This window comes from Globicephala melas, chromosome 9 (genome assembly GCF_963455315.2).
Source record: "Globicephala melas chromosome 9, mGloMel1.2, whole genome shotgun sequence".
Lineage (NCBI taxonomy): Eukaryota > Metazoa > Chordata > Mammalia > Artiodactyla > Delphinidae > Globicephala > Globicephala melas.
In genome coordinates this window covers 648,201-674,228 of record NC_083322.1, presented here as the reverse complement: position 1 = coordinate 674,228, position 26,028 = coordinate 648,201, and the positions used below count along the sequence as shown (strand labels likewise).

The 26,028-nt window shown below is 49.2% G+C and overlaps 2 protein-coding genes across 5 annotated transcripts in view; both read right to left on the bottom strand.

Annotated features, from left to right (window-relative positions):
• PTPRN2 (protein tyrosine phosphatase receptor type N2) overlaps positions 1-26,028 on the bottom strand; it is a 689,065-nt gene that overhangs the window by 444,910 nt on the left and 218,127 nt on the right. For all 4 annotated transcript variants that reach the window (XM_060305028.1, XM_030854362.2, XM_060305029.1 and 1 more), the window contains 2 exons: positions 13,018-13,120; positions 4,877-5,036 (listed from right to left, as the gene is read on the bottom strand). In XM_060305028.1, the coding sequence (XP_060161011.1) occupies positions 4,877-5,036; positions 13,018-13,120 (263 nt within the window). The remainder of the gene's footprint in view (positions 1-4,876; positions 5,037-13,017; positions 13,121-26,028) is intronic.
• Positions 17,697-17,917, bottom strand: KANTR (KANTR integral membrane protein). Its single transcript, XM_060304979.1, is given in 2 exon segments — positions 17,697-17,780; positions 17,783-17,917. Coding segments are annotated over 2 exon segments (219 nt in total).

The following is a 26,028-nucleotide window of genomic DNA, read 5'->3' as shown; positions in this document are numbered from 1 at the left end:
TTATTATTTTGCTTCAAATATCCAATAGCTTTTATCCAAAAATTCATATATGTTATGTGTGTGTTTCTTTTATATTTACTTGCAAATTTACCATTTCTGGTTCTTTTCATCCCCTTTGTAGATATTGGCTTCTATATGATATCATTTTTCTTTAAGCTAAAGAACTTCCTTTAGCATTTCTGGAGTATGAGTCTTCCAGACACAGATTCTTCCTGTTTCTCCTACAGTTTTGAACAATATAAAAGTCTAAATTGACAGGATTTGTTTGGTCTTTTTTTCCTTTTCAGTACTTTAAAGAGTTCTTCCATTGTTTTATGGTCTCCTAATGAGAAGTAAGACTTCATTCTTATAATCATTCCCCTAGATGTAAGGGGTCTTTTTGCCCTGAGGATACCTTTAAGATTTCCTCTTTATCTTTGGTTTTCCCCCAATTTGATTATGATATGCCTAGATTTGTATTTATCTTGCTTGAGGTTCACTAAGTTTCTTGGATCTATGTTTTGATAAGTTTTGTCAATTTTGGAAAAACCCCAGCCATTATTTCTTTAACTATTTCTTCTGCCTCATTCTCTTTCTCTTTCCCTTCTAGGATTCCAATTATACTTGTGTTAGAGTTATTTGAAATTGCACCATGTATCTTGGATGTTTTGTTCCATTTTGCACTCTTTTTTACAATATAATCTTTTTAAAAGTAAATTTATTTTTAAATTTTTGACTGCGTTGGGTCTTCGTTGCTGCGTGCAGGCTTTCTATAGCTGCGGCGAGTGGGGGCTACTCTTCGTTGCGGTGTGCAGGCTTCTCATTGCGGTGGCTTCTCTTGTTGCGGAGCACGGGCTCTAGGTGTGCGGGTTTCAGTAGTTGTGGTGCACAGGCTCAGTAGTTGTGGCTCAGGGCTCTAGAGCGCAGGCTCAGTAGTTGTGGCACATGGGCTTAGTTGCTCCGCAGCATGTGGGATCTTCCCGGGCCAGAGCTTGAACCCGTGTCCCCTGCATTGGCAGGCGGATTCTTAACCACTGCGCCACCAGGGAAGCCCTACAATATGTTCTTTTTGTTTCACTTTTGATCATTTCAATTGAGCTGACTTGAAATTCACTGATTCTTCCCTCTACTCTCTCTAGTCTATCATTAAGCTCCTCAAATGAATTCTTTACTTCTGATCTTATTACTTTAATTTGTAGCATTTCCATTTGGTTCTTTTTTACTCTTTCCATCTCTCTGCTACAATTTCCCACTTGCTTGTTTATGCTTTTCCACCTTTCCCACTCAATCCTTTAACGTATTTATCCTAATTATTAAGATATCCTTTTCCAATAGTCCCAATGAATGAGTCATACCTGGATCTTCTCCTATCGACTCTTTACTCTCTTGACCAAGAGTGACATCTTCTTGTTCCTTCATGTGTCTCCCACTTTGTTATTGTACGCTGGAAATTTTGCTTAAGAGTAAAGGAGGATGAAGTAAATGACATTTAACCCTAGAAAGCGGAGGGTCCCTTCTTTTCTCAGCCTGCTGATGTGGCGGCTCAGTCCATGAAATCTGTCATTGAAGGTGGTGTGGATTCTGTTGCAGAGGCGGTCAGATTCAGTCACTACTGACTACAGTGATGTTGAGGGCAGGACTGGGGCCCTTTCTTCAGCAGATCCAAGCCCTAGTGCAACCTGAGGATTGCTTCATGCTCTGCAGACAGCTGCCGGTTTTCTGAACCAGGGGAGCTCTCTCTGATTCACAGCCCAGTACCGTTGTGAGTCGCTGAAGACTTCTTTTCCTGGCTTTCTGCATGCTATTCACAGACCTTTCTCCACCATGCAGCCTCATCCCAACCCTTCGGAGGGCTGAGGTGTGCTCAGAAAGGCCTGGAGCTCCTTGGAAGGACCTCTCTCGGTCCTTGTCCCCCTCTCCCACCCTCCAGTGTCCTATCTCCAGCACTCAGTGCTCTGTGCAGCCTGCCTCTGGGCTCTACCCTTGCGCCAGGCTCCGCTGCCAACAGTCCTTAAACCCTAGGCCGCCTTCTTCCTCTCCCCGCTGCGGTTCCTGCCTGTGGGAAAGCAGCGGAGGTCTTCTCTCCCCTAGAATGAGCTCATCCCTTTCTGAATTCGGTTCATTCAGGTTTCTTTGTGTCCTAGCTTTCTGGGTTTTGTTTTTGTCTTTGAAGGCTGTGGTTTAGTAGCTCACTTGGCTTATTCCTGCTGTCGCGGTAGACCAGGGGGACTTCTTGACATGCTGCACTTTGAGCTCATCTGAGCATCTTCAGCTGCCGACTTCTGGTTGCTCTTCCAACGCCCAGCCCCTGGGAAGCCCTTGACCCCACGTGCCTTCCTGGTTCGAGTTCAGCCTTCCCTCCATTACAGCACCTGCTCTGCTTTTAAATGTATCTCTGTGTCTCCCTCATTCAGTGAGATTGTAAAATCCTGAGGGCAGGAATGTGAAGTCCCAGCACCCAGCACAGCTTCTTGCACAATAAAAATGCGTAAAACAAGGATTCCAAATAAATCGGTTAATTCATGGTATTTCCAAATGATGAATTTCGGTTTAAACCTCCTCCAAGGCATAGAATAAACTGGGACCTGCAATGTTTTCTGTAATGAACCAGCGCTACTGTGGTTGATAAAAGTGGGAGCTGGTTTCCACCACTAACAAGGCAGAAGCAGTAACTGCATTGATTTGGTGATGACAAGAGCACAGCTGTGCATCAGGGCTCGGGGCTGGGCGGTTCTGTCGAAGAGGAGTGTGAGTTTACACCCTCTGGCTTCTTTCAGGAAGTAATTAGTACTAAACATCTAAAGATGGTAAGTTCACAGCATCTCTCTGTCTATGACAGCTAGGTTTTTGATGACACAAACATAGAAGAGATGATTCATAAACTAATTCATTGCAAATTGTTGCACCTTGAAAGATCATCAGTGTAGAAAGCTTGCATTTCCAACTGAAACACTTCATCACCTGAGAGCGGAGAGGATCAGAAAACACTGCCCAAATCCCGGGCAAAAGTCTGCACAAAGAGCTTCTTGGACCTTATCCTGTCTCAGTGTATTACAGGGACGACGAAGAGCTTTCTCCTCATTTAAACCCTGGACAGAGAAAATAATGAGTTCCAGGTTTTCATGCATTTTTAAATATTGAGAAGCATCCCTCTTAACACAGGATAAAAACACCTAAGCCAAAGTGCCGCCAGGTGCTCATTCTCGAATAATCCTGTGACTGTCACGCTGAAACCGCTGTGTGGTGAGGTGACCACAGAATTCATCATTCAAACTGGACATTTCTGAGAGGGAAAAGGGGCTTGTTGGTAATTTTGACGGGGCAGCAGGCACAAACCGGCACGGTCCACCCGGACCACGAGGTGTGGTCATTCCCCTGGGTGGGAGTTTTAAAGATTACGGAGGGCAAACTTGATGGGCGGTGGCCGTTGCTGACGGAACGCTGGACAAGACCAGGGACAGCCATTTTGTTTCCCCATCAATGTTTCCTAGAAGGGAGGGCAGGTCGGGATGTGATCACTCCTGTCCGAGGCAGCCCGGTGCCGAGGGTACAGTCTGGGAGGAATGCACGGTCCTGGCAAAGACAGCAGTCACCTTTCTCCTCCAGTGGGGAAGGCGTCTGGAGAACACGCGCAGGGCTGGGCCCACCGTGTGCACGAGTCAGGGCTGGAAGGGCTCTGCGCTAAGCTCCCCGGGTCCGTGTGAGGGCCCGAGCGCAGCCGGAAGAGCAGCACATCTGCCCCCGGAGCCGTGTCGGCGGCTCACCTGCGTCACCACTGCACCTCCCGGAGGCTCAAAGGCCCCGCCGTCAACAAGTCCCTACAGTCGCTGCAGCTCATTCCTAATTCCCGCGTCTCGCGGGCGCCGACAGCAGGCGAGCGTGGCGGAGTCAGGGGCCCACTCAGGCCCCTCCAGCTGGCTTCAGGCCACTCTTGGGCCAGGGAGCTAACCGAGCTCAGCCACCCCGCATGGCCACCACGTGTGTGCCACCCACCATCCAGCCCAGAGCTGGCTGAAGTGACAGGAGAGCGAGTGAAGGCGTGGCCCAAATCGCTCCCCCGGTGTCCCAGGGCCGGCCGCCTTGGGATGAATCTGGGGGGTGTGAGAGGAGCGAAGCGTCCCGGGCTTTCATCCATCTTCCAGCACGGCACCAGGCTTAAAATGGTCAAATTCCATTGGCGGAAATAACCTTCCGCAGAAAGAAGCGTGAATGTGGCTGCCGAACACCCCACGTGCCCAGAGCGCCTGGACTTCCATGCTTTCCCCAAGTCCACCCTCCAGATGCATGAGGGCCTCTGGCCCTGGACACCACTTCTAGACCCGTCTCTTCTAGGCTAGTCAAAAGCTGGCAACTCTGGTTTAACCGGTTGTCATAAAATCATGCGTACTTTCCCATCTAGAAAGTTATGAGATTTCTCATCGTTTCTATAAACTGTTCTTTTCAATGGGCTTCGAGTCCCGGATGGCTCTAGAGCAGACTGGCCTTGGTACAGAATGAACCTGCACTGAGGACCTGACAGCTGCCGCACACGGGGCGCCCCCGAGGGCAGGCTGCGTAAGGAGAGCCGCCCTGGGACACAGGACCTCAGTGCCGACACCAGGACAGTCTCGGGCAACCAGGATGGCTGCTCACCCTGTGCCCACCGACTTCCTGCTGTCCTGCCTCACAGTGGACCCCGCAGCCGGGTCCCGGGTCCAGGTGGTAAGCGCAGGTCCTCCCGAAAGGGTGGAGACGCACCCTGTCTCTCCCCAGCTCCCCCCCCACCCCCGCTAGCCCGAGACACAGGAGAAAAGCCCAGTGATGCCACAGCCATAGGAAACATTCCCTGTGTGTGCCCGGAGGAAGCCCCCAGCAGCGGCAGACACACCCCAGACCAGAGAGGGGCTCTGAGGGTCACCTGGGCCGGCGGCCTGTCCGGCTTCAGCCCGGGGAGCACATCAGGGACGGCGGCCTGGGACAGGGCCTCCAGGTAGGGCAGGTAGCGCTGAAGGGCCTCGGCCAGCACGTCGCCCTCCAGGCTGAGGCTCCGCTTGTCCTGGACACTCTGCTTTGAGCTCCTGCAAAGCAAAAGGAAAGCGTGAGCCAGTCCATGGGGCATGGCGTTGATTCCACTGACAGACGCTGCCACGGCGAGGGAGGGTGGCCGCAGGGACCACGTGGGGACCCGGGCGTCAGGCCAGGTGGCGAGAGCCCGGCCCCCGCTGCTCTCACCAACTGCAGCTGGAAACTTTCATGCGCCCCCCTGAGCCTGGCGGCTGGACACTGTGCGGACTTGGTGAGTGACCCTGAGAAGAGGGCCAGCCCTAGAGTATGTTCTCAAGAAGCGTCCCCGACCACCGGGGACAGGAGACAAACTAGAATGTGGGGAGCAGCTGGCCTTACTCAAGCCCAGCAAGAACCTGAGTGGCAGAGAGGTTTCCTCAGTGTGGGGAGGGGCAACTGGAGAGCCCTGCTCCTACCCTCCACTGGCTCTGGGACCCCACCATCTCAGCCAGCGCCCCCCATGTGCAGAGGAATGGGGTAGGGGCGCACTGCGTGAGGGGGTCGTGCTCACGACGGCACATCCCGACTCCCGGAAGCTGTGGCCGCATGGGGTTCCATGGCATGGCGCGGCGGGGGGCAGAGCGGGGGGCATCAGCCTGCTACTCAGCTGACCCTAAGGTGGGGGGCCCTCCCGGTACCCCAGTGTGACCACAAGGTCCTTAGAAGAGGAAGAGGGGATAGAGGGCTGGTGTCAGAGTGACGTCATGAGAAAGACCTCCAGCTGTGAAGGACGGGGCGCGAGGACCGCAAAAGGCAGGAAGCGATGCCGAGAGCCTGCTTGGAAGAAGGGACCTTGTTCTTGGGGGTTTCTCTTGTTCATTGCTCTGCCCAGAATCTGCATAGAGACCGAGTCACCGTCGGCACTGAGAGCAGCGTCCACTGAAAGAACAAGCCTGGAAACACCTGGCAGGCTCTGGGGTGACGCCGAGTCAGCTTCACAGCTGTAGCCTTTCCCACCGCTGACCTCTCAGATGGCACTCTTCCAGCGTTAGGAAAAGCGTCTCTGTGACTAAGATCGTTTATCACTGGGAGTGAACTTCGGAAAACAAACTGATTATTGTGGTGAATGGCAGTGATGCAGATTATGGACTTACTTGGAAAAAACATGTCTTGTTTTCCTTTTCTTTTAAGAAAATGCACTTTTTAAATTATATAAAACACAGTACTCAGTCCCTGTCGAACTCTTTGACAACCACAGACACTGTTTGTGGGGAAAGTGCTGGACTACACACGACCTCAAGCTGTGCTCTGTGCCGGGGCTCAGTAAACGTGCGGTGACTTGTGAATCATAAATAACTGCACACAAGTGCTCCCTGATGTTTACATACAGTGTACGTGGGCTTTCCTCGCCTACTAAACCCATTTGATCTTCATGTAAGCAGATATGGGGCTTTAAGTTTGTTCTGTTTTCTATTAACCGCCGCAAGTGCCCTAGATGTGAACAAGAATATCCCAGACCACCAGAAGAGGAAGAGCTTACGCGCCGTTGATGTGTGGTTTCGGCACGTGGGAAGGACAAGGACGCATTCGCTGCTTTCTTCATTTATTCCCACCTTTTCTCTGACTTTGTATTTGGAGAGACATAGCTTTTGATCTTCACTTTTATTTACAAATGTACCAAGTGTGATAAAAGCCATGCTAATTGTAGAAAAGGAGGTGTTCTTACGTGAAGAAGTGGACGTCCTGCAGCTTCCTGGCCTGGATGGGGTGGGGTAGGTGGGGATGGAAAGGCCGTAAGCGCGGGCAGAGGGACAGAGGACGCGGGCAGCCTGCGGCTACCCACAGCCTGAGAGCTGAAAGCAGGGCCGCGTCCAGCACAGCAGGGCTGGCTTGCTGTTCGGCCGCTGCCTCTCGCTGTAGCTAGAATACAGCCCACGGCCTGTGCCCGGAGGGGGCCACCCGGCCTGCCCAGGTCACCTCAGAAGATGTGCGCCAGCCCCAGGCCCGGGAGCCTCAGGGCTCCGGAACCTCTGTTACTGCGGCTGCCCGGCCTCTACTCCACTGCACACCGGAGCCCATGTCCTGCGCAGCTCAGGACCCAAGCGAGACAAGCTCCCTGGGTGCCCCAGGTCAGGATCCCGATGGGCTTGGGTCTGCTGCCCCGCCGGCCTGGTGTCGTCTCAGACGACAACCTGAGGACGAAGAATCATCGCCCCATCGTCCAGCTGAGGGGACCGAGCCCTGGCGCATCACTGGGTCACGTGGCGAGGCCAGCTCTGGTTGCGCCCAGAAACCAGACAAATAAAACCGGGCTTCTTCCCAGTCAGGGATCTATAGGGTCAGCGGCCCTGGCCACACCCACTCCTCATGGGGACGGGACGTCCGTGGCCTCTTCAGGTCTGTCTCCCAGGCTGATCCGGGCACTCTGCCGCAGTCCAACAGTGAGAACGGTGCTCTGTAACGGAAGTGACCTCCATCCTGATGGCAACGAGGCGTCTGCAGTGACCGAGGGTGGGGTCACCACGCGTGCATGCCTGCGTGCGTGTCTATGAGGGTACGTCTGTGTGCGTCTCTGTGTGTGTCTGTGCATGTCTGCATGTCTGTGTGTCTGTATGTGCCTGGGTATGTATATGTATTTATCTGTGTGTGTGTGTCGTGTGTGTGTGTGTCCGTGTGTATCTGTGTGTGCCTATGTGTGTTGCAGATGTTGGGTGAGGCTGTGTTACTACAAATAAAGTGCCTGTTTGCTAACAACCATATCCACTTCCAGGGACCAGGAAACAATGTTTTAAGTATTTGACATCCAGACATGACAATCTGTTCCTTACATGCGGGCCTTTACTGTGATTTAGGGAATGTACTGGGGTTTTAGGCGGGTGTGCACCTCATTGTAGACTTCCCACGTGGAGTAACGAGAACAGGCTCCCGGCTAGTGCTTCCATGTAGAAAGTCTCACTTTCAAGAATGGTAGGGGTTTGATATCTGTACGTGTTTCATAGAAGCTGGGACTTACAGAAAATCTTCACGTTTGTGTTTAATTATTGCGATTGATAAAACTGTCCTGTTTTTATTTCTGATGCACTTTTCAAGTTACACTGGCTCAGACTTAACAGGCATATAAACGATCAGGGGCTGCACGGTTCTTTGCACCTCAATCACGGCTACGGCTTCCTTGACCATTTTTTAATGGATGAAATTTCATGTTCTGGGTGTAATTTAACTGAAGTCAATTTACTTTTCTGGTACTTTATCTATTGTCCTCACTAATTGCTAATCAATGCAGATAGAACCACCTCATAAATGTGTCTTGAAATTGTCTCATTCATCTTCCCTGCGTGTCCGCTGCTGGAGGACTGTTTGTGACACTGTAACACGTCACAGCAGCGAAGAGCGCGTCCATCTCTGGGTGTGCGACACTGTAGCAGTTAGCTCGCAGACTGACTTTTGCCCTGTCGTTCGGCTTGAAGTAGGTCACAACTTTCTAAGTGTACATTTTCTCCCTCAAAAGACTAAGAATGCAGTCCCTACACGCCGGTCTCCACTGGTCCCTTTCCCACTTCCTTGCACTGACCTGCAGGCTCCAATAACATGGGATGCTTTAAGCTGTCACCTAATGTGCTCAGGAAAAAAAAAAATCCGAATTATAAACAGAATCTTTGCAAAGAGCACACAGTGACCTGGTTCTCACTCCTTTCTCCATAATCCCAACCTTGTCTAATGATCATTTCGGTGCCATTTTATTTTTCACGTAAACAGAATTCACGGCTCAGTCAAGTCCTCCATAACATTGCTGCCCACCCCACCCCCATCTGTTCTGGCCATCAGGGGCCTCAGCAGAGGGTGTCCCCAGGCTCCCGGCATCTGTCCCTCACGCAGCATCCACGACACGGCTTTGCCTCTTCCAGGCTCTCAGGCAGGCTTGCTCTGCTCCCCCCAAGACTGGGGCTGGGTGTCCTGACACCACACTCTGAGCTTACTGCTACCTCCTGAATGTGTCACTGGTTTGGGGCCAGTTCCTTCATCTCTTTTCAGGTCACCTGTTCTGTCACAAGATTGCTGACTGTGGATATCCACACATCTACAGGGTACAGAAAGCTCTGGAAGTACCCTGTGGAATGAAGGTCAGGCAGGATTCTTGGTCGGTGTGGTTACCCACGTAATAAACAAAAGTGTCACAAGACCCTTCATGCCTTCCTTCCTTCTTTAGTCCACAGCTCTGGGCTGGACACCCACCTGTACACGGCATGTGCCAGGCGCCAGGGATGCGCTGGGAAGGGGGTGGGGGGTCCGAAGGTGGGATTCCTCCATTAATAGTGACTCAGACCTGTCGCTTCAAAAACTGCCTGGAAAGCCTAAAGGTGATGGCCACGGACTGAATCTGAAGTAAGATACATAGTTACAAACACTGAAGATGCTGAACGTAGACCAGTCACAGGCCAGAGAGGGAAGGAAAGCAGCAGAGAGATCAGGGGCCTCTGGCCAGAGGGGCTGTAAGAGATGCCACCCGACGCCATTTATAAATGCTGCATGCAATGTAAGAGGCTCCGAAGGGCTGCATGCAACGTAAGAGGCTCCGAAGGGCTGCATGCAACGTAAGAGGCTCCGAAGGGCTGCATGCAACGTAAGAGGCTCCAAAGGGCTGCATGCAACGTAAGAGGCTCCGAAGGGCAGAATTTTAAAGGATTACTTAGACGGCAAAACAGAGACAACACAGGAGTGTAATACCGAGTTTAGAAAAGTGGGATCAAGACGAAAAGCACTAAAGATGATGCAGTCTCCACTTAAAAACGGCAGCAGGTGTGATGATCCGCCGTGAAGGAGAAACGCTGCGAGTGCGTACGGGCTGAACGTCAGACCCCAAAGTGCGTAAAGCAAAGTATGTTAAAAATGGAAGGAAAATTTATGGAAATAGTTTCTGTCTGAGAAATTTCAATAAATAAAAATATAAATAAGGATATTTGATTTTGAGTAATTTATATTTATACGTAATTATAAATTTTATATATGATTATAAACTATATATAAAAACCCGTACACTGTAAATAGTGGATACAATAGTTTGTTTTTGTTTTTTGTTTTTTTTTTTTACGCGGGCCTCTCACTGTTGTGGCCTCTCCTGTTGCGGAGCACAGGCTCTGGACGCGCAGGCTCAGCAGCCATGGCTCACGGGCCCAGCCGCTCCGCAGCATGTGGGATCTTCCCGGACCGGGGCATGAACCTGTGTCCCCTGCATCGGCAGGCGGACTCTCAACCACTGTGCCACCAGGGAAGCCTGATACAATAGTTTTTTGAAGTATCCATTGAAAATTAATAAAAGTGTGGTATAAACTAGGCCACAAAGAGAACCCCAAATTTCTAAAAAGTAAAAACTGAACATGTCACATTCTCTAACTAAAATGTAATAAAACTAGACACTGATTTAAAGTCTAAAGACAAGAGCACATAAATATGAACAAAGGAAAGAGCCTACACTTACTGCTCCCAAAGGATATAAAATTACAATTACAGATAATTTAGAACAAAAGCAAATGAGCCCATCAACATTACAGGATGATGCCAAAACCAAGCTCATAGGCGAATGCATAGCCTTAAGTGATTTCACTGCTTTTTAACAATGAATAAATAAAATTAAGAACAAAACTTTCAGTTCAAGAAGTTTCATAAAAACAATAAATCTAAGAATGGTAGAAAGAGAAAAGTCCAAGAGATAATTATTGTTAAAAATTGTGTTAAAAGGGTAAAGAGAAAAATCAATGGCAAAGGTGTGATAATTACACACATGGTGAATGATTTTTTACATTGTAACACAGTACTGTGACTCACACTAAGTTAACAAATTTGGAAATCCCTAAATCCCTATGAAAAGGATAATAGTTCTCTGCAAAATGTAAAATCTGTGGGCATATTTCACCAATAATCTCAGAAGACAATGAAGTGTCAGGAGATTTACCTACAAAGAAAGATCATTGAAAAATATATACCAGGCAGCAGACATTTTCAACACTAAAGAAAGTTTTGCAGAAGGTTTTTGAAAAGAAGGAAAGCTATTACGTGTGTATCATGACAATCCTGTAACCTTGACAAAAGCTGAGGAAGAAGAGGGTGGGTGACCAGGATTCCTGTCACCAGGCAGAGGCCCCATAGGACACACGGCATCTCCAAACGGGACGTCCAGCAGTTTCATAAAGGAACTGTTCGCAAAGACAGAGCAGGACCAAGAGAACCGACAGGCTGACGGTGGAGAAGGGCTGGGTCTATGGGAGGCAGGAGTTAATGGGTCACAGCGGGGGTCCAAGCAGCCATGACCTGGGCAGAGCCCTGGGTGCGATGCCTTCCCGCCCTCCCAGCCAGGGGTGCACCACGGCCAAACCCACCCAGCCCAAGGCCAAGGACCTGCTGGTGCCGCCCAGGAAGCCCATCTCTCCGGGGCAGAGCGGGCGAGGGGGGAGGGAATTAACACCCTCAAGGAAGAAATTAGAACTCCCACCTCGAGAGGGCTATGAGCTCCCTTTCCGCTGGCAACTGTACCTCATGCCATCTACGGAACAGACCGGAAAGCTACTTCTATAAAATATGGCACGTGAAGAGTTACTAGCCTTAAATAACAAGACTATGCAGAAAGAAACCAAGCAGAAAAATACAAAAAATACTTTGTATGTGGACAAAGGTCACGCACAGGAAATCCATACAGAGAATTCCAATCCCTACATATGTGTACTTGTAAACTTTTAATCTCACTTGTAATCTAAAACAGTGAAGTAACCATTTTTCATAATGAATGGACAATTATTTTAAATGGCAATATTAACGCTGGTAAGAACGTGGTGACCCAGGTGTCTGTCCGTGGTCTCACAGTGTCTGATTTCTCAGGGCTTTCTCTCTGGAAGCGCTCTTTCCCTGACGACAGTCTGGCCTTTCCGCCGTACTTGATGACTGTCTAGACTATGTAAAGAGTTGTTCCTGCTCCGTCTGCCCAATGCTCCTATCCCTCTGCCCTCTGGCCTCCTCAGTGGAGGTCAGGGCTGTCTGGGACAGTGCACTCCACTCAGGTACATCTTCCCAGGAGGGAAGGAGCGGCGGGCGGTGCTGACATGCCCAGATGGCATTGAAAGACCAGCGTGACGAGTCTGAACTCACCCAGATGAAAATGGAAATTCAGGACAGCTTGACTTTGGTTTTTGTGTTTTGTTTTTACAGAACAGACTACAGTGGCACACTCTCCTTGTTAAAGCTCAGTATACCAGCAAGAAAGACCAGCTCCGACCCTCAAGAAACTCACGGTCTGGCCAGTGAGAGCCGCCACGGTGAACGTGCTTTCACGTTTGGTGCGTTTAATCCTGCAGGACCTGGTGGCCCAGCTGCTTCCTCGGGCAGCACGGGCAGGAAGGCAGACGGCTGACGTTTCTGTCACTGAGATTATTTTAACTGAGGCTACGGACAGAGAAAACTCACTCTCTGAGGGAAGAGTGGACTTCCAAGCGAAGCCTGGGGGGAAGGTTGTCTCCCTGCTGTATAAACGCCGGCTCGGGGTCGAGGCGGCCCGCGCCCGGCGCTCTGTCTGTGGGCCGAGTCCTCAGCTGCCGGGGTCTGTGTCCCCCCGCACGAGTGGGCAAGGCGTCTGCACCTCCGCACGTGTGCAGAGAGGACGAGATGGAATGTAACCAGCTCACACGGGCTGCCGTGCTTGGGGAACGGCACGCCTTTCACGGTTTAATTTGCTTTTTGTACTGAAGTGGACATAAATTCTTCCAGGGAAGTGAGAATTACTGACTCCTCTGCTTTCCACCAAGGCTCTGAAGATGCAGAGCTTCCGAGGGTCTCAGGAAGGCGGGGAGGACCTTGGGGCACATCTGCTGGTGAGGACGGCCCCTTGTGGGCGGGTCGCTCCTACAACCTTACCCGGGGCAGGGCCAGCAGCCCGTGGGGGGAGTCCCTGCTGCTCCGTCACACACGTTCCAGCCTCCTGGAACGTCTACACAGAAAGACAGGGCCCTTTGCCGCGTGAAACAAGGAAAAGGGCTGCCGGCGAAGCGCCGTAAACCGAGCCCACTTTACCTGGCTGCGCCGGAGGCCTCTGGGCGTCGCGGGGAGGTCTGGGGAAGGCTGGCGAGCTCCCGCGCCATCACGTGCTGGGTGTAGCCATCCTGCCACGTGAGACCTGCGGGGAGAGTTGCAGGAACTGCGTTAACGACATGGAAGTCGAGCCAGAGCTCCCGTTTCCGTCTCTGAGTAACCGCTGCTGTTCCAGGTGTTCTCCCACAATGTCATCCATCGGGCAAGGTCCCGCTCACTGCAGTTTATTACGAGATCTTCTCCTTACAGAAATTCCAGCCCTCTGCGGCCCCTCCACCTGAAATGCGGTGGGTGCTTTGCTGTATGCAGGGGCCGGCTGCTGCAGGGCAGGGGCGCGCGCCGCCGTTAGAAGAGAGGCTCCAAGTCAAAGATGCAAACTCTTCTACCTGGAAAGGTCTGGTCACAGCAAAGACATTCCTAACCCAGAAGCCGCCTAGTGGCCGCCACTCAGCGCCACTCTGCCTCCACGCCCTGGCGACTTGTTCTTCGCGACCCCGCCCTGCTTAAGAGCCACGCGTTTGAAGTGAAATAAGGGCTATTGTTACTGTGAAAGCAATTATCACGGGGCTTAATGTACTGTATCTGGGAGCCAATTACATTATATTTATACTCAAATGTTATGACAAAGAGCTTTATAACAAGGGCGAAGTAGTTATGAAGGCAAAATCCATGTGATTATGCATTAATTACATGCACTGCAGATCACATGATAATTATGCTCAGAATTACCAAATAACCCCTAAGAATAATTATTATGCAATTTGTACATTTTAGATCTTATGGTAACACTTTAGCACTTAGAACTACCCCATGCAATTATCCGTAATTATCTAATCACTAAATATCATGTAATTACAGAGATATATTTTTATGCCTTGTACGAAAACACATTACCAAAATCTTCACATCAGGACCGCTGTGCTTGTTTGTGTGTGTGTGTGTGTGTGTGAGCGTGGTACCAGAAGGTCCAGAACTCACTGAGAACACATATTCTGGGTGGAATGAAAAGCACGGCTCTTACACATAAGCTGCCTTCATGAACACACTGGAATATGTTTTCAAATGCAAATCTAACTTTTTTTAAAATTTACAAGCGGCAAGATTCAAGCAGTTGGAATAGTTCTGAATCTCAGAAGGTTCGATGGCATTATCCAAAGTGGGAGCTGTGGGGAAGTTCCCCCCCCCCCCCCCCCCGCCGCTCCATCCACAGCAACCAGCAAGCGGCTCAGTTTGCGACGTGACGTTTCGAGCGCGGGCCGTGCAGGGAGACCCGGCCCCACTGGCACCGCTACCCTAACTTCAGGACTCAATGTGCTTAATAAGCAAGTTTGTTCCATCTGCCAACAGCAACTAGAAAACGCCCCACGTGAAATGTGTTTGTGCAGCTATTATCGGTCCGTTCCCAGGAGTATTCACAATGGGAAGCACATCTGCAACAGCAGCATAACATCTAGCACTGCTGGCTCAGAAAACAGGCGTGGTTTAACCACACCATTCCCTAAGGGACGGTCTTCACGTCAACATCCACCAGGAAACAGAAAAAATCACGAGCGCGAAAAGAACTTTCTGTGAAAAAGAATCATTTTTACAATTTAAATAACAACTTCAGTAATATTTTCATCTAAAGAGCACAGAAGTCTAAGCTGTGCCAACTCTGAGGCCTGTGAGGAGGCCTCAGCTGCAACAGGTGCACCTGATCGAGGTGGTCTGTACGGGCCGTGAGGGGAACCTGAGCCCCAGCCCAGATCTCTCAGCTTTCCTGGGAGCAGGCAGGAACTGGGCACTTGGATAGAAAAACAAAGGAAGGTGTAGGTCCGGGAGCCTAGACGTCCTCCCTGAAGTTCTCTCCAAGGCCAGTCAGAGGAGGTAAAGCCCTGGGGAGAGGGGGTCCGGGCCTGGAAGATGAGAAGACACTGTTCCCACCAGGTACAGCCAATCCCTGGAAACTATGCGTGTGGAAGGCTGTGCAGTGTGGAAAGAGACTGGCTAGGGACTCAGGGACCCAAGAAACAGGTGCTGGGCCCCCTGGGGTTCCCTTGGGCTGTGATCTCAGACTTGGAACTGAACCAGCCACCGACGCTGGTGTCAATGAGGCCCAGCTGCAGTTACCTCTCTCCAGTTGGAGGGCCCGGGGAGAGGTGACTCAGCACGTTGCAGACAGTACAGCTCCACTCCCACCAAACAGCGCAAAGGCCGACAGGGAGCCTGGGCGTCCTCCCTTGTGAGGCCAGAGTGACTCTGCCAGCGTCATCAGAGCAGCCACGTGGGGAGGGGGACTTCCCTCCCCACTGCGTGGTAACCACCCCCTGGTGCGCCAGTGGAGACCGTGTGGGGAGTTCAGACTCCCACCTACCTGCTGCCCAGCAGCGAGGACAAGAACCCTCCCTCAGGTGCCAGCAGAGACCTGGTGGGGAACCTGGGCTTCGACCTCCATTGCCAGTAACAGAGCTGCTACCCCAGCAGAGCAGAGCCAGAAAAAGCCAGTTAAAACACAAGTTTAAATGAGATCCAGAGACTCACAACATAATACAAAAATGCCCAGGTTTCAACAGAAAACCACTCTTACCAAAACCAAGAAAACCTCAAACTGAAGGAAAAAAGAGTCAGCACACACCAAACCTGAGATGTCAGCCTTATCTCACAAAGACTATAAGGCAGCCGTGACAGAAACACTTAAGTGAACATTCGTGCGCTGGAGACAAATGAAACAACGGGAAAAGCCTCAATAAAGACACAAATATTAAAAAAAAAGTGAAAATGTTATAATTTAAAAATACAATAACCAAAATAAACAGCTCACTGCACGCACTTAATAGAAGGATGGAGGGGACAGAGAGAAGAATCAGTGACCTGGAAGAGAGAACAACAGAAATCACCCAATTTCAACAATAGAAGATAGTCTGAAAAAAAAAAAAGGGACAGAGCCTCTGGGTTGTGGGGCTATAACAAAAGATCTAACTTTCATGTCATCAGAATCCCAGGAGGAGAGGAGAAAGAAAGCAGGGCTGAAAAGGTACTCAAAAAAATGATGGCTGAAAATTTCTCAGTTTTGGCAAGAGACATAAACCTAAAGATTCCAGAAGCTGAGCACCCCAAATGCAATAAACCCAAACCTCCTCCAAGGCACATGATGACTGTACTTCTTAAGACCACATGCAAAGAAGAAAATGTTAACAGTAGCCAGAGAAATGACACCTTACCTATGAGGGGAACATCATTCAAATGACAGAGGATTTCTCATCAGAAGCCACAGAGGCCACATGAAAGTTCTGAAAGAAAAAGCTGTCAATCCAGAATCCTGAAAGTCTACCCATCCGGATACCTCGTGAAAACACTGTTCAGGAATGACAGGGAAATGAAGACATCCTCAGATAAATGCAAATGAGAGCATACTTTGCCAGCAGACCTATCCCAAAAGAATTGCTATATGAACTTCTCTAAATAGAAAGGTGATGATAGAAGAAACTTGGAACACCAAGACGGAAAAAGAGCATGAAAAGTAAAGGTGTGAGTAAATACGATAAGCTTTCCTTCTTCGGAGCTTTCTAAATTATGTTTGACAGTTGAAGCAAACATGATAACACTGTCTGATGTGCTTCTAAATATACGTAGAGGAAATATTTAAAATAATTATAATAAATGGGGAAAACCATAAAAGGAGGTAAGGTTTCTATACCCCACTCAAAATGGTAAAATGATAACACCAGTAAACTACGATAGTTTTATATATAATGTATGTACTATCTATACCAGCTACTAAAAAGGCTATCAAGAGATACACTCAAAAACAATACAGATAAATCAAAGTGCATTTGTAAAAAACGGTGAACATAACCTAAAGGAATGCAGGAAAAAGAATACAGACAAAAAAATAGAATAGAACAAAAAGATATAATAGGAGTTTAAGTCTTAACAAATCAATAATTACATTAAATATAAATGGGCTAAATATACCAATGAAGACAAACATCGATTGAGTGTATTAAAAATGCATGACCCAACCATATGCTGTTTATAAGAAACTCACTCCAGCTTTCAAGTTGAAGTAAAAGGATAAAAAAAGATATATCATTAATTAAAGACAAGTAGCAGTGGTTATCATAATAGCAGATAAATTAGTATTCATAACAAACAAAATTACCAGGGACAGGACATAACATAATGATAAAAGGGTAAATCTGCCAAGAAGATATAGCAATCCTAAATATATACACACCAAGCAACAGGGCTGTAAATATTAGAAGCAGAAACTGACTGAAGTTTCTACATTGCCATCATCCCCATTACCCTCCTAAACATGTACATCTTCACCCAGTTAAAGTGGACCATATCCTGGAACATAAATAAAACTCAGCAACGTGAAAAGGGTCAAAATCATTCCGAGTATGTTCTCCAATCACAGTGGAGTCAAACTAGAAATCAGTAACATAAATATAGCAAGAAAAGTCTCCAAACACTTGGAACTTAAACAACACTTCTAAACAAGCCACAGGTCAAAGAGAATCCAAGGGAAAAAATACATTGAACTGAGTGAAAATGAAAATACAGCATATCAAAATTTGTGGGGCACAGTTAAAGCTGCACTGAGTGAAACTTTTAGCACTAAATACTTACATTAGAAAAAGTCTCAAATCAATCATCTAAATTCCCACATGAAGAAGCTAGGAAAAGGAGAGCAAAATAAACCCAAAGCAACTAGAAGGAAGGAAATAATAAAGAGCAGAAATCAACAAAATTGAAATTTAAAAAATAGAGAAATCAGTGAAAACAAAAGCTGCTTTCCTGAAAAGATCAGTAAAATTGGCAAACCTCTAGCAAGACTGACAATGAAAAAGCAAGACCAGTCACAAATTATCAATAACAGCAACGAAACAGGGGACATCAGTACAGACCCTGCAGACCTCATAAGGGAACAAACAAGTCTACACACATAAACATAGCACCTTAGACGAAATGGACCCATTCCTCGAAAAACACAAACTACTACAACTCATCCAATATGAAAATAGATAATTTGATAACCCTATAACCCTTATGAAAATTCAATTCATAATTTAAAACCTCCCAAAAAGATATTTCCAGACCCAGATGGTTTCACTGGATAATTCTACCAAACATTTAAGGAAGAATTAATATGAATTCTATACAATTCCTTCTGGAAAACAGAAAAGGAGGAAATAGTTTCCAATTAATTTTAGGTAGCTAATATTAACCTGATACCAAAAGCAGACAAAGACAATACCAAAAAAAGAGAAAAAGAAACCTACATACCAATATCCCTCATGAATACTGACATAAAAATCCATACCATAATATTAGCATATAAAATCCAGCAATATATAAAAATAATTGTACACGATGGGGTTTATTCCAGGGATGCAAGACTGGTTTAATCCAAAATAAATCAATTAATTCAACACCTTTTCATGATGGATATTCTCACAAATATAGAAATTGAGAGGAACTTCATCAACTTGGCGATGAACGTCTACACAAGCCTTACAGCGAACATCATACTTAATGGTGAGAAGCTAGAAGCTTTCCCACTACAATCAGGAAAAAGGCAAGGATGTCCTCTTGCACCACTTTTACTCAACAGAGCCAAAAGTTCTCAATAGTGCAAGAGGGCAATATAAGGAAATAAAAGTCATGCAGGTGAAAAAGGAAGAAATAAAACTGTACCTATTTCCAGATGACATAATTTTCCACATGGAAAATTCCAATGAATCTACAAAAACCTCCTAGAATAAATTATTTTTCTATATTAGCTATGAGCACACTGAAACTAAAACATTATTTACAGTCACTCACAAAGTAAAATATTTAGGTGTAAATCTAACAAAACATGTGCACTGAAAACTACACAATGTTGATGAAAGAAATCAAAGATCTAAATAAATGATAGACATAATGTGTTCATGGACTGGAAATCGCAGCATAATAATGATGTAAACTCTCCCCAAATTGATATACAAGTTTAACACAATTCCTATCAGAATCCCAGAAAAATTCTTTGTAGATACAGACAAGAAATTTATGTGGAACAGCAAAGGAACTAGAGAACTTAAAACAATTTGGAAAAAGAAGAATGAAGCGGGAGGAGTGATTCTACCTAATAATTCTATGCCTATAGCCTTATTAATAGGCACAGTAGTCAAGGCCGCGTGGCACTGGTGGGAGGAGACGCAAAGAGATCAACAGAACAAAACAGGGAACCCAGAAATGACCCACACAGAAACGCCCAGCAGATTTTTGACAAAAGTGCAAAAGGAACTTAATGGTCGAAAAATTGCCTTTTCAACAAATAGTGCTGGAGCAGCGGAGCATCCAGAGGCCAGAACAGGAGCCTTGACACAGGTTTCATGGTTCGCACGAAAAGTAGCCAAAACGGGTCACGGATGTAAATGCAAAACATAAAACAACAACAATCTTAGGGGACTAGAAAGATGAAAACCTCTAGAGCCTGAGGCTAAGCAGTAAGTTCCTAGACGTGACACCAGACATCGTCCATAAAAGGAAAACTGATAAACTAGATCTCGTCAACATTAAAAACTTCCGCTCTGTGAAAGGTCCTATTAAGAGGAGGAAAAGACAGAGTGGGAGAAAATAATTCAAACTACATATCCAACAAGGGACTCTACTATCTGGAGTTTACAGAGCACTGAGAATTAAACATTAAAAAATCCAATTATAAAGTGGACAAAAGACATGAGGAGGCATTTCACCGAAGAGGATGTGCAGATGGCAAATAAGCACACAAAAGGCTGTTCCACATCATTGGCCGTCAGGCCGTCAGACACGAGACATCACTGCACACCTCTCAGAAGGACTGAAATGAAACATCGCGGCAACGCCAAATTCTGCCGAGGATCTGGGGAAACTGGGCCACTGTTACATTTCTAGTGGGACTGAAAACTGGTACAGCCACTCTGGAAAGAAGTCTGGCAGAGTTTCTTAAACACGAAACACGCACATCATACAACCGAGCAATTGGACCCCTGGCCACCGATTCCAGAGAAACGAAGACTTAACGTTCACACAGAAACGTGCAAACAAATGTTTATCGCAGTTTCATTTATAATACCCCAAACGGGAAAGAGCCCAGACACCATCCAGTGAGTGAGGGTTAAACAAACAGGTCCATCCACACCATGGACCAGTACTCAGCAGCAAAAATGACGCAGGGAGTAAAAGGGAGGGACTACAGACACAGCCACAACCTGGATGAATCTCCAGAAAATTCTGCCGAGTGGAAAAGCCAATCCAAAAAGGTTACGGTGTGCTAGGGCAGGGCTTGACACGGTTGGTGAGGGCGCGAGTCCAGCGAGGGCGCGGAGGCGGGTGGAGGGTTGGTGTGAGGCCACAGGAGGCCCTGGACACCACACGAGGAAGGGCTGGCGTTTTCTGCATGCAGTACGGAGCCTTAAAAACGTTCTGAGTAGGACCAAAAAAAACAACTCTGTCTTAGAAATATGATAAAATAACAACATGAAAAAATTTTTAATTTTAAAACAATAAAAATATCTACCCATGAGCCAGGCACTCTTCTAAGTACTTCCTGTTTTTATCCTAATGATTTGTGAATAATGAGTTAAAGATAGTAGAGAGAAGGAAAAAAGCATTGGGTAAGAGTTGTAAAAATTGTCTATTTTGGGCTTCCCTGGTGGCGCAGTGGTTGAGAATCTGCCTGCCAATGCAGGGGACGCGGGTTCGAGCCCTGGTCTGGGAAGATCCCACGTGCCGCAGAGCAACTGGGCCCGTGAGCCACAACTACTGAGCCTGCACGTCTGGAGCCTGTGCTCCGCAACAAGAGAGGCCGCGATAGTGAGAGGCCCGCGCACCACGATGAAGAGTGGGCCCCGCTCGCCGCAAAGAGAGAAAGCCCGCGCACAGAAACGAAGACCCAACACAGCAAAAATAAATAAATAAACAAAAATTGTCTATTTCAAGAGACTATGAGGTTGGGCTCTCAAGGACTGATGGTGCAGGTGGTCTGAGCTGCAGTAAAGGGGCAGGTGAGGTCAAAGGCTGGCAGCTGCACCACTAGGAACAAAAAATCTTGAAGGAGGAGGACGGACCTTATGGGGGGGACCTCACAAGGAGAGGGGACCTCACAGGGGAGAGGGGACCTCACAGAGGAGAGAGAGGGGACCTCACAGGGGAGGGGGGACCTCACAGAGGAGAGGGGACCTCACAGAGGAGAGAGAGGGGACCTCACAGGGGAGAGAGATGGGACCTCACAGGGGAGGGGGGACCTCACAGAGGAGAGAGAGGGGCCCTCACAGGGGAGGGGGGACCTCAGAGCGGAGGGGGGAGGTCACAGAGGGTGGCCCTCAGCGGCAAGCAGGTTTTGGGGGGACAGCAGCGCTGGCAGGATCCAGGCTCATGGGAAGACATGGTGGTAGGCACCTGGAGGCCACCCCTTGGCAGGAGCTGCCTGTCCTTGGAGAGGAGCACAGCGCTCCGAACCTGCAGCAAGGAGTGACCTGGGAATGTTATGGAGGACGACCCCAGGTAGAAAGGGGCGTCTTCTCGACAAGAAACGAAAGGATGACCATAGGCGACAGCCAGTTCTCCTTTATGAGGAGAGTCCAGACTCACAGTGTATCCCTGAGGCTGCGGGTGTGAGCCTGGTCCGGAGACCGGGGAGCTCCAGGTCAGAGGCAACAGAGTTAAGCCCGAGCGGGTTTAACTCAGGTGTTCATAGTTGTGGAAGATCCAGGCACTGCAGTAAGCAGTGAGTCAGGCTGGAACCTGCACATCCGGGACTTTCACGGATGGCACCATACGGTCAAGATAATTCTCTCTGCCTCTTTGAAAAATGTTTGCAGAGACAATTTACAAGCCATACAAGAAATCAGTCTCGTTATTATATATTCACACTTCATTTTCACATTGAAAACTGTGATAATCAACTTATTTATTGAGTTGGTTGTAAATAACTTATTCATCCCACTCGGTAGCAAATAACTTTCCACCTGAAGGTTCCCAGGAGTCAGGGAAGCAGCCTGCCTGCGTTTCCCTGGCCAAGCAAACCCTATTCATCAATTTAAAAGAAAGTGGAGACTTCCCCGGTGGCTCAGTGGTTAAGAATCCGCCTGCCAATGCAGGGGACGAGGGTTCGATCCCCGGGAAGATCTCCCATGCCGCAGAGCAACTGAGCCCATGTGCCATAACTACTGAGCCCGTGCGCCACAACTACTGAGCCCGCGTGCCTAGAGCACGCGGTAAGCACCGCAGTAAGAAGCCTGCACACCACAATGAAGAGTAGCCCCTGCTCGCTGCAACTAGAGAAAGCCCGTGCACAGCAACGAAGACCTAGTGCAGCCAAAAATAAATAAATACATTTAAAAATTAAAATATTTTTAAAAACAGAAAGTGGATTTATCTGGCAGCAAAAGCAGAGCATGGCAGGACTCAGGCAGGGCAAGGAGGTTACCCCAAGGGTCTGCTCGGCCCACCTGCCCACTGCAAATGCGTTTTTCCTTCCCTGGCTCATCGTCCCTCTCAACCCGACATGAGTCTGAGCAGGAGTCCTGTTTGCTGGAAACTACCTTATTCCAGAGCTCAGGTTTCTGACTCATTGCTCTGTGGCTCCCTTTCCCCCATTCATTAATGGGAACTTCCTCCCTACTGTACTGCAAGTCCCCCAGGAGGGGGCCAGCTGGGGCCTTTCCCCCGGGACATGAGCTCCACCGGCCCAGCAGCAGCCTTAGCATTCCAGCGAGTGACTTAGCAGCGAGAGGGCCTCTACCGCAGGCCTTGAGTAACAAAGGACCTGGAAGAGGCCACAAATCAGGGACCCAGTGACATGGGATGTGGGACAGAGGCGGGGCAGTGCTGTGACAGCAGGTGCAGAGCCCACGCAGCATCTGTCCACGGGTCACCCGATGCTGAGCCCAGGCCGCATCACGCCCCTCCTGGAAGAGGCTGCAGGCGTTCGTGGGCCCAGAGACCCCTGTGAGGCCACCACCTCCTCTGCCGTCACTCACAAAGCAGTAGGTCCTCCGTGCCTTCCCCGGATATCAGGAAACTTCACAACGGGGAGTGTGTCGGCCTCACAGGGCTTGCAAACCACACCGGCCAGACAGGAGTGCGCAAGTCCGCTTTACTGGAGTGACAGAAACACGGTTGCAGCCACGACCCTCACAATGAGCCCTGGAGCCTGGTTCTCCTCTCCCTCCCATCTTCCCTCCCCTCCTCCCTCCCCTCCCTCCCCTCCCTCCTCTCTCCCTTCCCTTCCCCTCCTCCCTCTTCCCCTCCCATCTTCCCTCCCCTCCCTCCTCTCTCCTCTCCCCTCCCATCCCCCTCCCTCCCCCTCCCTCTCCCTCCTCCCCTCCCCTCCCCTCCCCCTCCCTCCCCCCCTCCCTCCTCCCCTCCTCCATCCCTTCCTAAGGCTGATGCTTTATTTCGCTCCTTGCAACACCTGCGCCCTGGCCATCATCCCGTCAGGAATGTGCGGGGCACAGGTGAGCGCTCTCGCCCATTTTCACTACTGGCGGGTCAACACGGGGACCTGACTATCCCCAGCGCTGCTCCACGGTCCCCAGCCACCACCCTCATCTCACCGCAGACTTCCATTTCCAGAATAAGGACACATCAAATGATGTCTGAGTCACTTCACACGGCTCTCCTAGCTACTGCCTGGGCGGGTGCACAAAGTGAGACTCGTGTTGCCACTGCTGGACAGGGCAGAGATGCAGCGCAGCCACCACCCAGCGAGATGACAGCAGCCCCGAGTCTCCCTCGGCCGCCTGGTGACGCAGCCTCGCTAACCACGGGCACCTGCTCGCGTGAGGAGGGCGCAGTGGCAGCGTGGAGCTGGAGAGTCTGACCCGACAAGCAGGCCATCTGCAGTCACCAGGGAAGGACAGGGTCCCCACCAGAGCTACACGTTCCATGCAAGAGGGAAAAACACCAGCGGGAAGTTCAGGGAGCCAGGCGGGCTCCCGTGCCCCTTCAGTGGGACTCAGAGCGTTCGTCTCAGGCCTGCGACTCCGGTGGACGCAGAGGAAACTGGCTTAGGGTAACTCCACTTCTCCCCTGTTAACAGGCCCAGTAAAATGACTGGGGAATATATGAGAAAAAGGGGGAGTCACAAGGACATAAATCCAGCAAATTGGTCTTTTAAACAAGTATGAGAAGGGAGGTAGAGAGAGCAAGGAACCGTATTCAGAGCTATTAAATAAAACCCCCAAACACAGCCATACCAGAAAGGCCGGTGTGATTAAAGGCTGCATCTCCTTCAAACTCTGCACTTACCAGAGCCTATTACTCTGTTGAAGACCCATTCAGCGGGGAACCACATTTTTCTAACAGCAAATGAGAAAAACCCCATTAAACGATTGAGATAAAGTCCTTATTCTCGACCATTCATGAACGGAGCAGGGAGTGAGTGCAGGCTGCATTGACAGCCTGGTGGAGGGCCCCGTGCAAGTCCAGGAACTCTTAGGATGTCACTTCCAAAGCAACAGACCCCAAGCACATCTGTGGTGCTGGCTCACACAGTCTCACGCAGGCACCCTCGGGCTAGAGCCCCCGTAACAGTGGTCTCTGTGCTGAGGACCGGCAAGCACGCAGGTCTACCTTCACAATGGAGACTTCACGGTTTTCCAGCTCATGGGATCTTATCAGTTCGTTCCAGCACCAGGCTGGGCTTGGCAATTTCAGAGCAGACTGTTGATGGACTCCGCCTTTTATTTCAAATTTTTCACTGCCCTCGATACAGACTTCAAAGTACAAGTCACCCCAGCCACACTCACCATAATGACACTGTTTCCTGAAATTCTTACCCCTCTGGTCTGGGTCCACCGGGAAGGATTCTACCGGAATCTTGTGATTGATTTAAATTCACATTCTATGGCCCACAGTTCCCCTGATGAGAAATCACAGCTTCAGGGCCCCTCAAGTGCTTGCTGAGTAGGAAAATATTTCGGAACATTTTTTAAAGTCAAGGAGATGATACACCTTCAACGTTCCTAAAAATGCACGTGGACCTGCGAGAAGAGGGGCCTGCAAGGCTCCAGCGGGATCTGCAATCTCTCAGACACAAGATGTGCCTCACACAGGAGACCAGATTTCCACTAAGCTGCTTGTCTTGTCGCTTTTGCTGTGGAGGATTAAGCACTACTGAGTGCTAAGTACCTGCTCAGCAGCTGTCTCCACTGAGGACTAAGTACTACTGGGTACTAAGAGGACTAAATACGGCCGGGGACTAAGTTCCTCCTCACAGCATCCACTGGGTCCTGACCCTGCCTCTCAGATGGCACCTGTCACTGCCCTCCCTCCCTCCTTCCCTTCTCCCACCGTGGCCCACGTCCCCCTCTGACCATGGCTGCAGCACCCGGCCCTGGGCAGACAGCAAGTGGCCTCCTTCCCAGGGACTCGCAAGGTGGTTCCTGCTCAGTCAGGAGGGCAAGTCGAGGCCCCACCCAAAGGGCATCTCGAGTTCAGACAAACATTCCTGGTCCCGTCCGGCGTGGCATCCTCCCTGGGACTTGGAAGAACTCCCATAAGGGCTTTTACTTCTTAACTCAGAAGTGCAGAAAATGAAACTAAATTTCAAAATGATGCTTTAGGGCAGGGGGTAGCACGAAAGTACCTCAAAGTATAAACAAATGAAAAGTGAGAAAGTCCAGGCACTGAACTGAAGCAGAGGCTGAAAATTTCCCACAAACGTGTCTTGCTTACAAGTGCCAAACAGGAGACAGAAAGAGACGTGGAACATTCAGACACTGTGTTGTCTGATGTGCGTATGAGTGTGTGAGTGTGCGTGTGCATGCACGTGAGAGTGTGGGTGTGTGCTTGCATGTGTGTGCGTGTGCGTTTTAACAGGAACTGAACTTTCTCTGAGCCCGTGTGTGGCCGATGTAACAAATGTGTCGTGGGTGCTGAGGGGGGGAGAAGGGGAGGGGGAGGAGGGGGGAGGGGAGGGGAGGAGGGGGAGGGGAGGGGAGGAGGGGGAGGGGAGAAGGGGGAGGGGAGGGGGAGGGG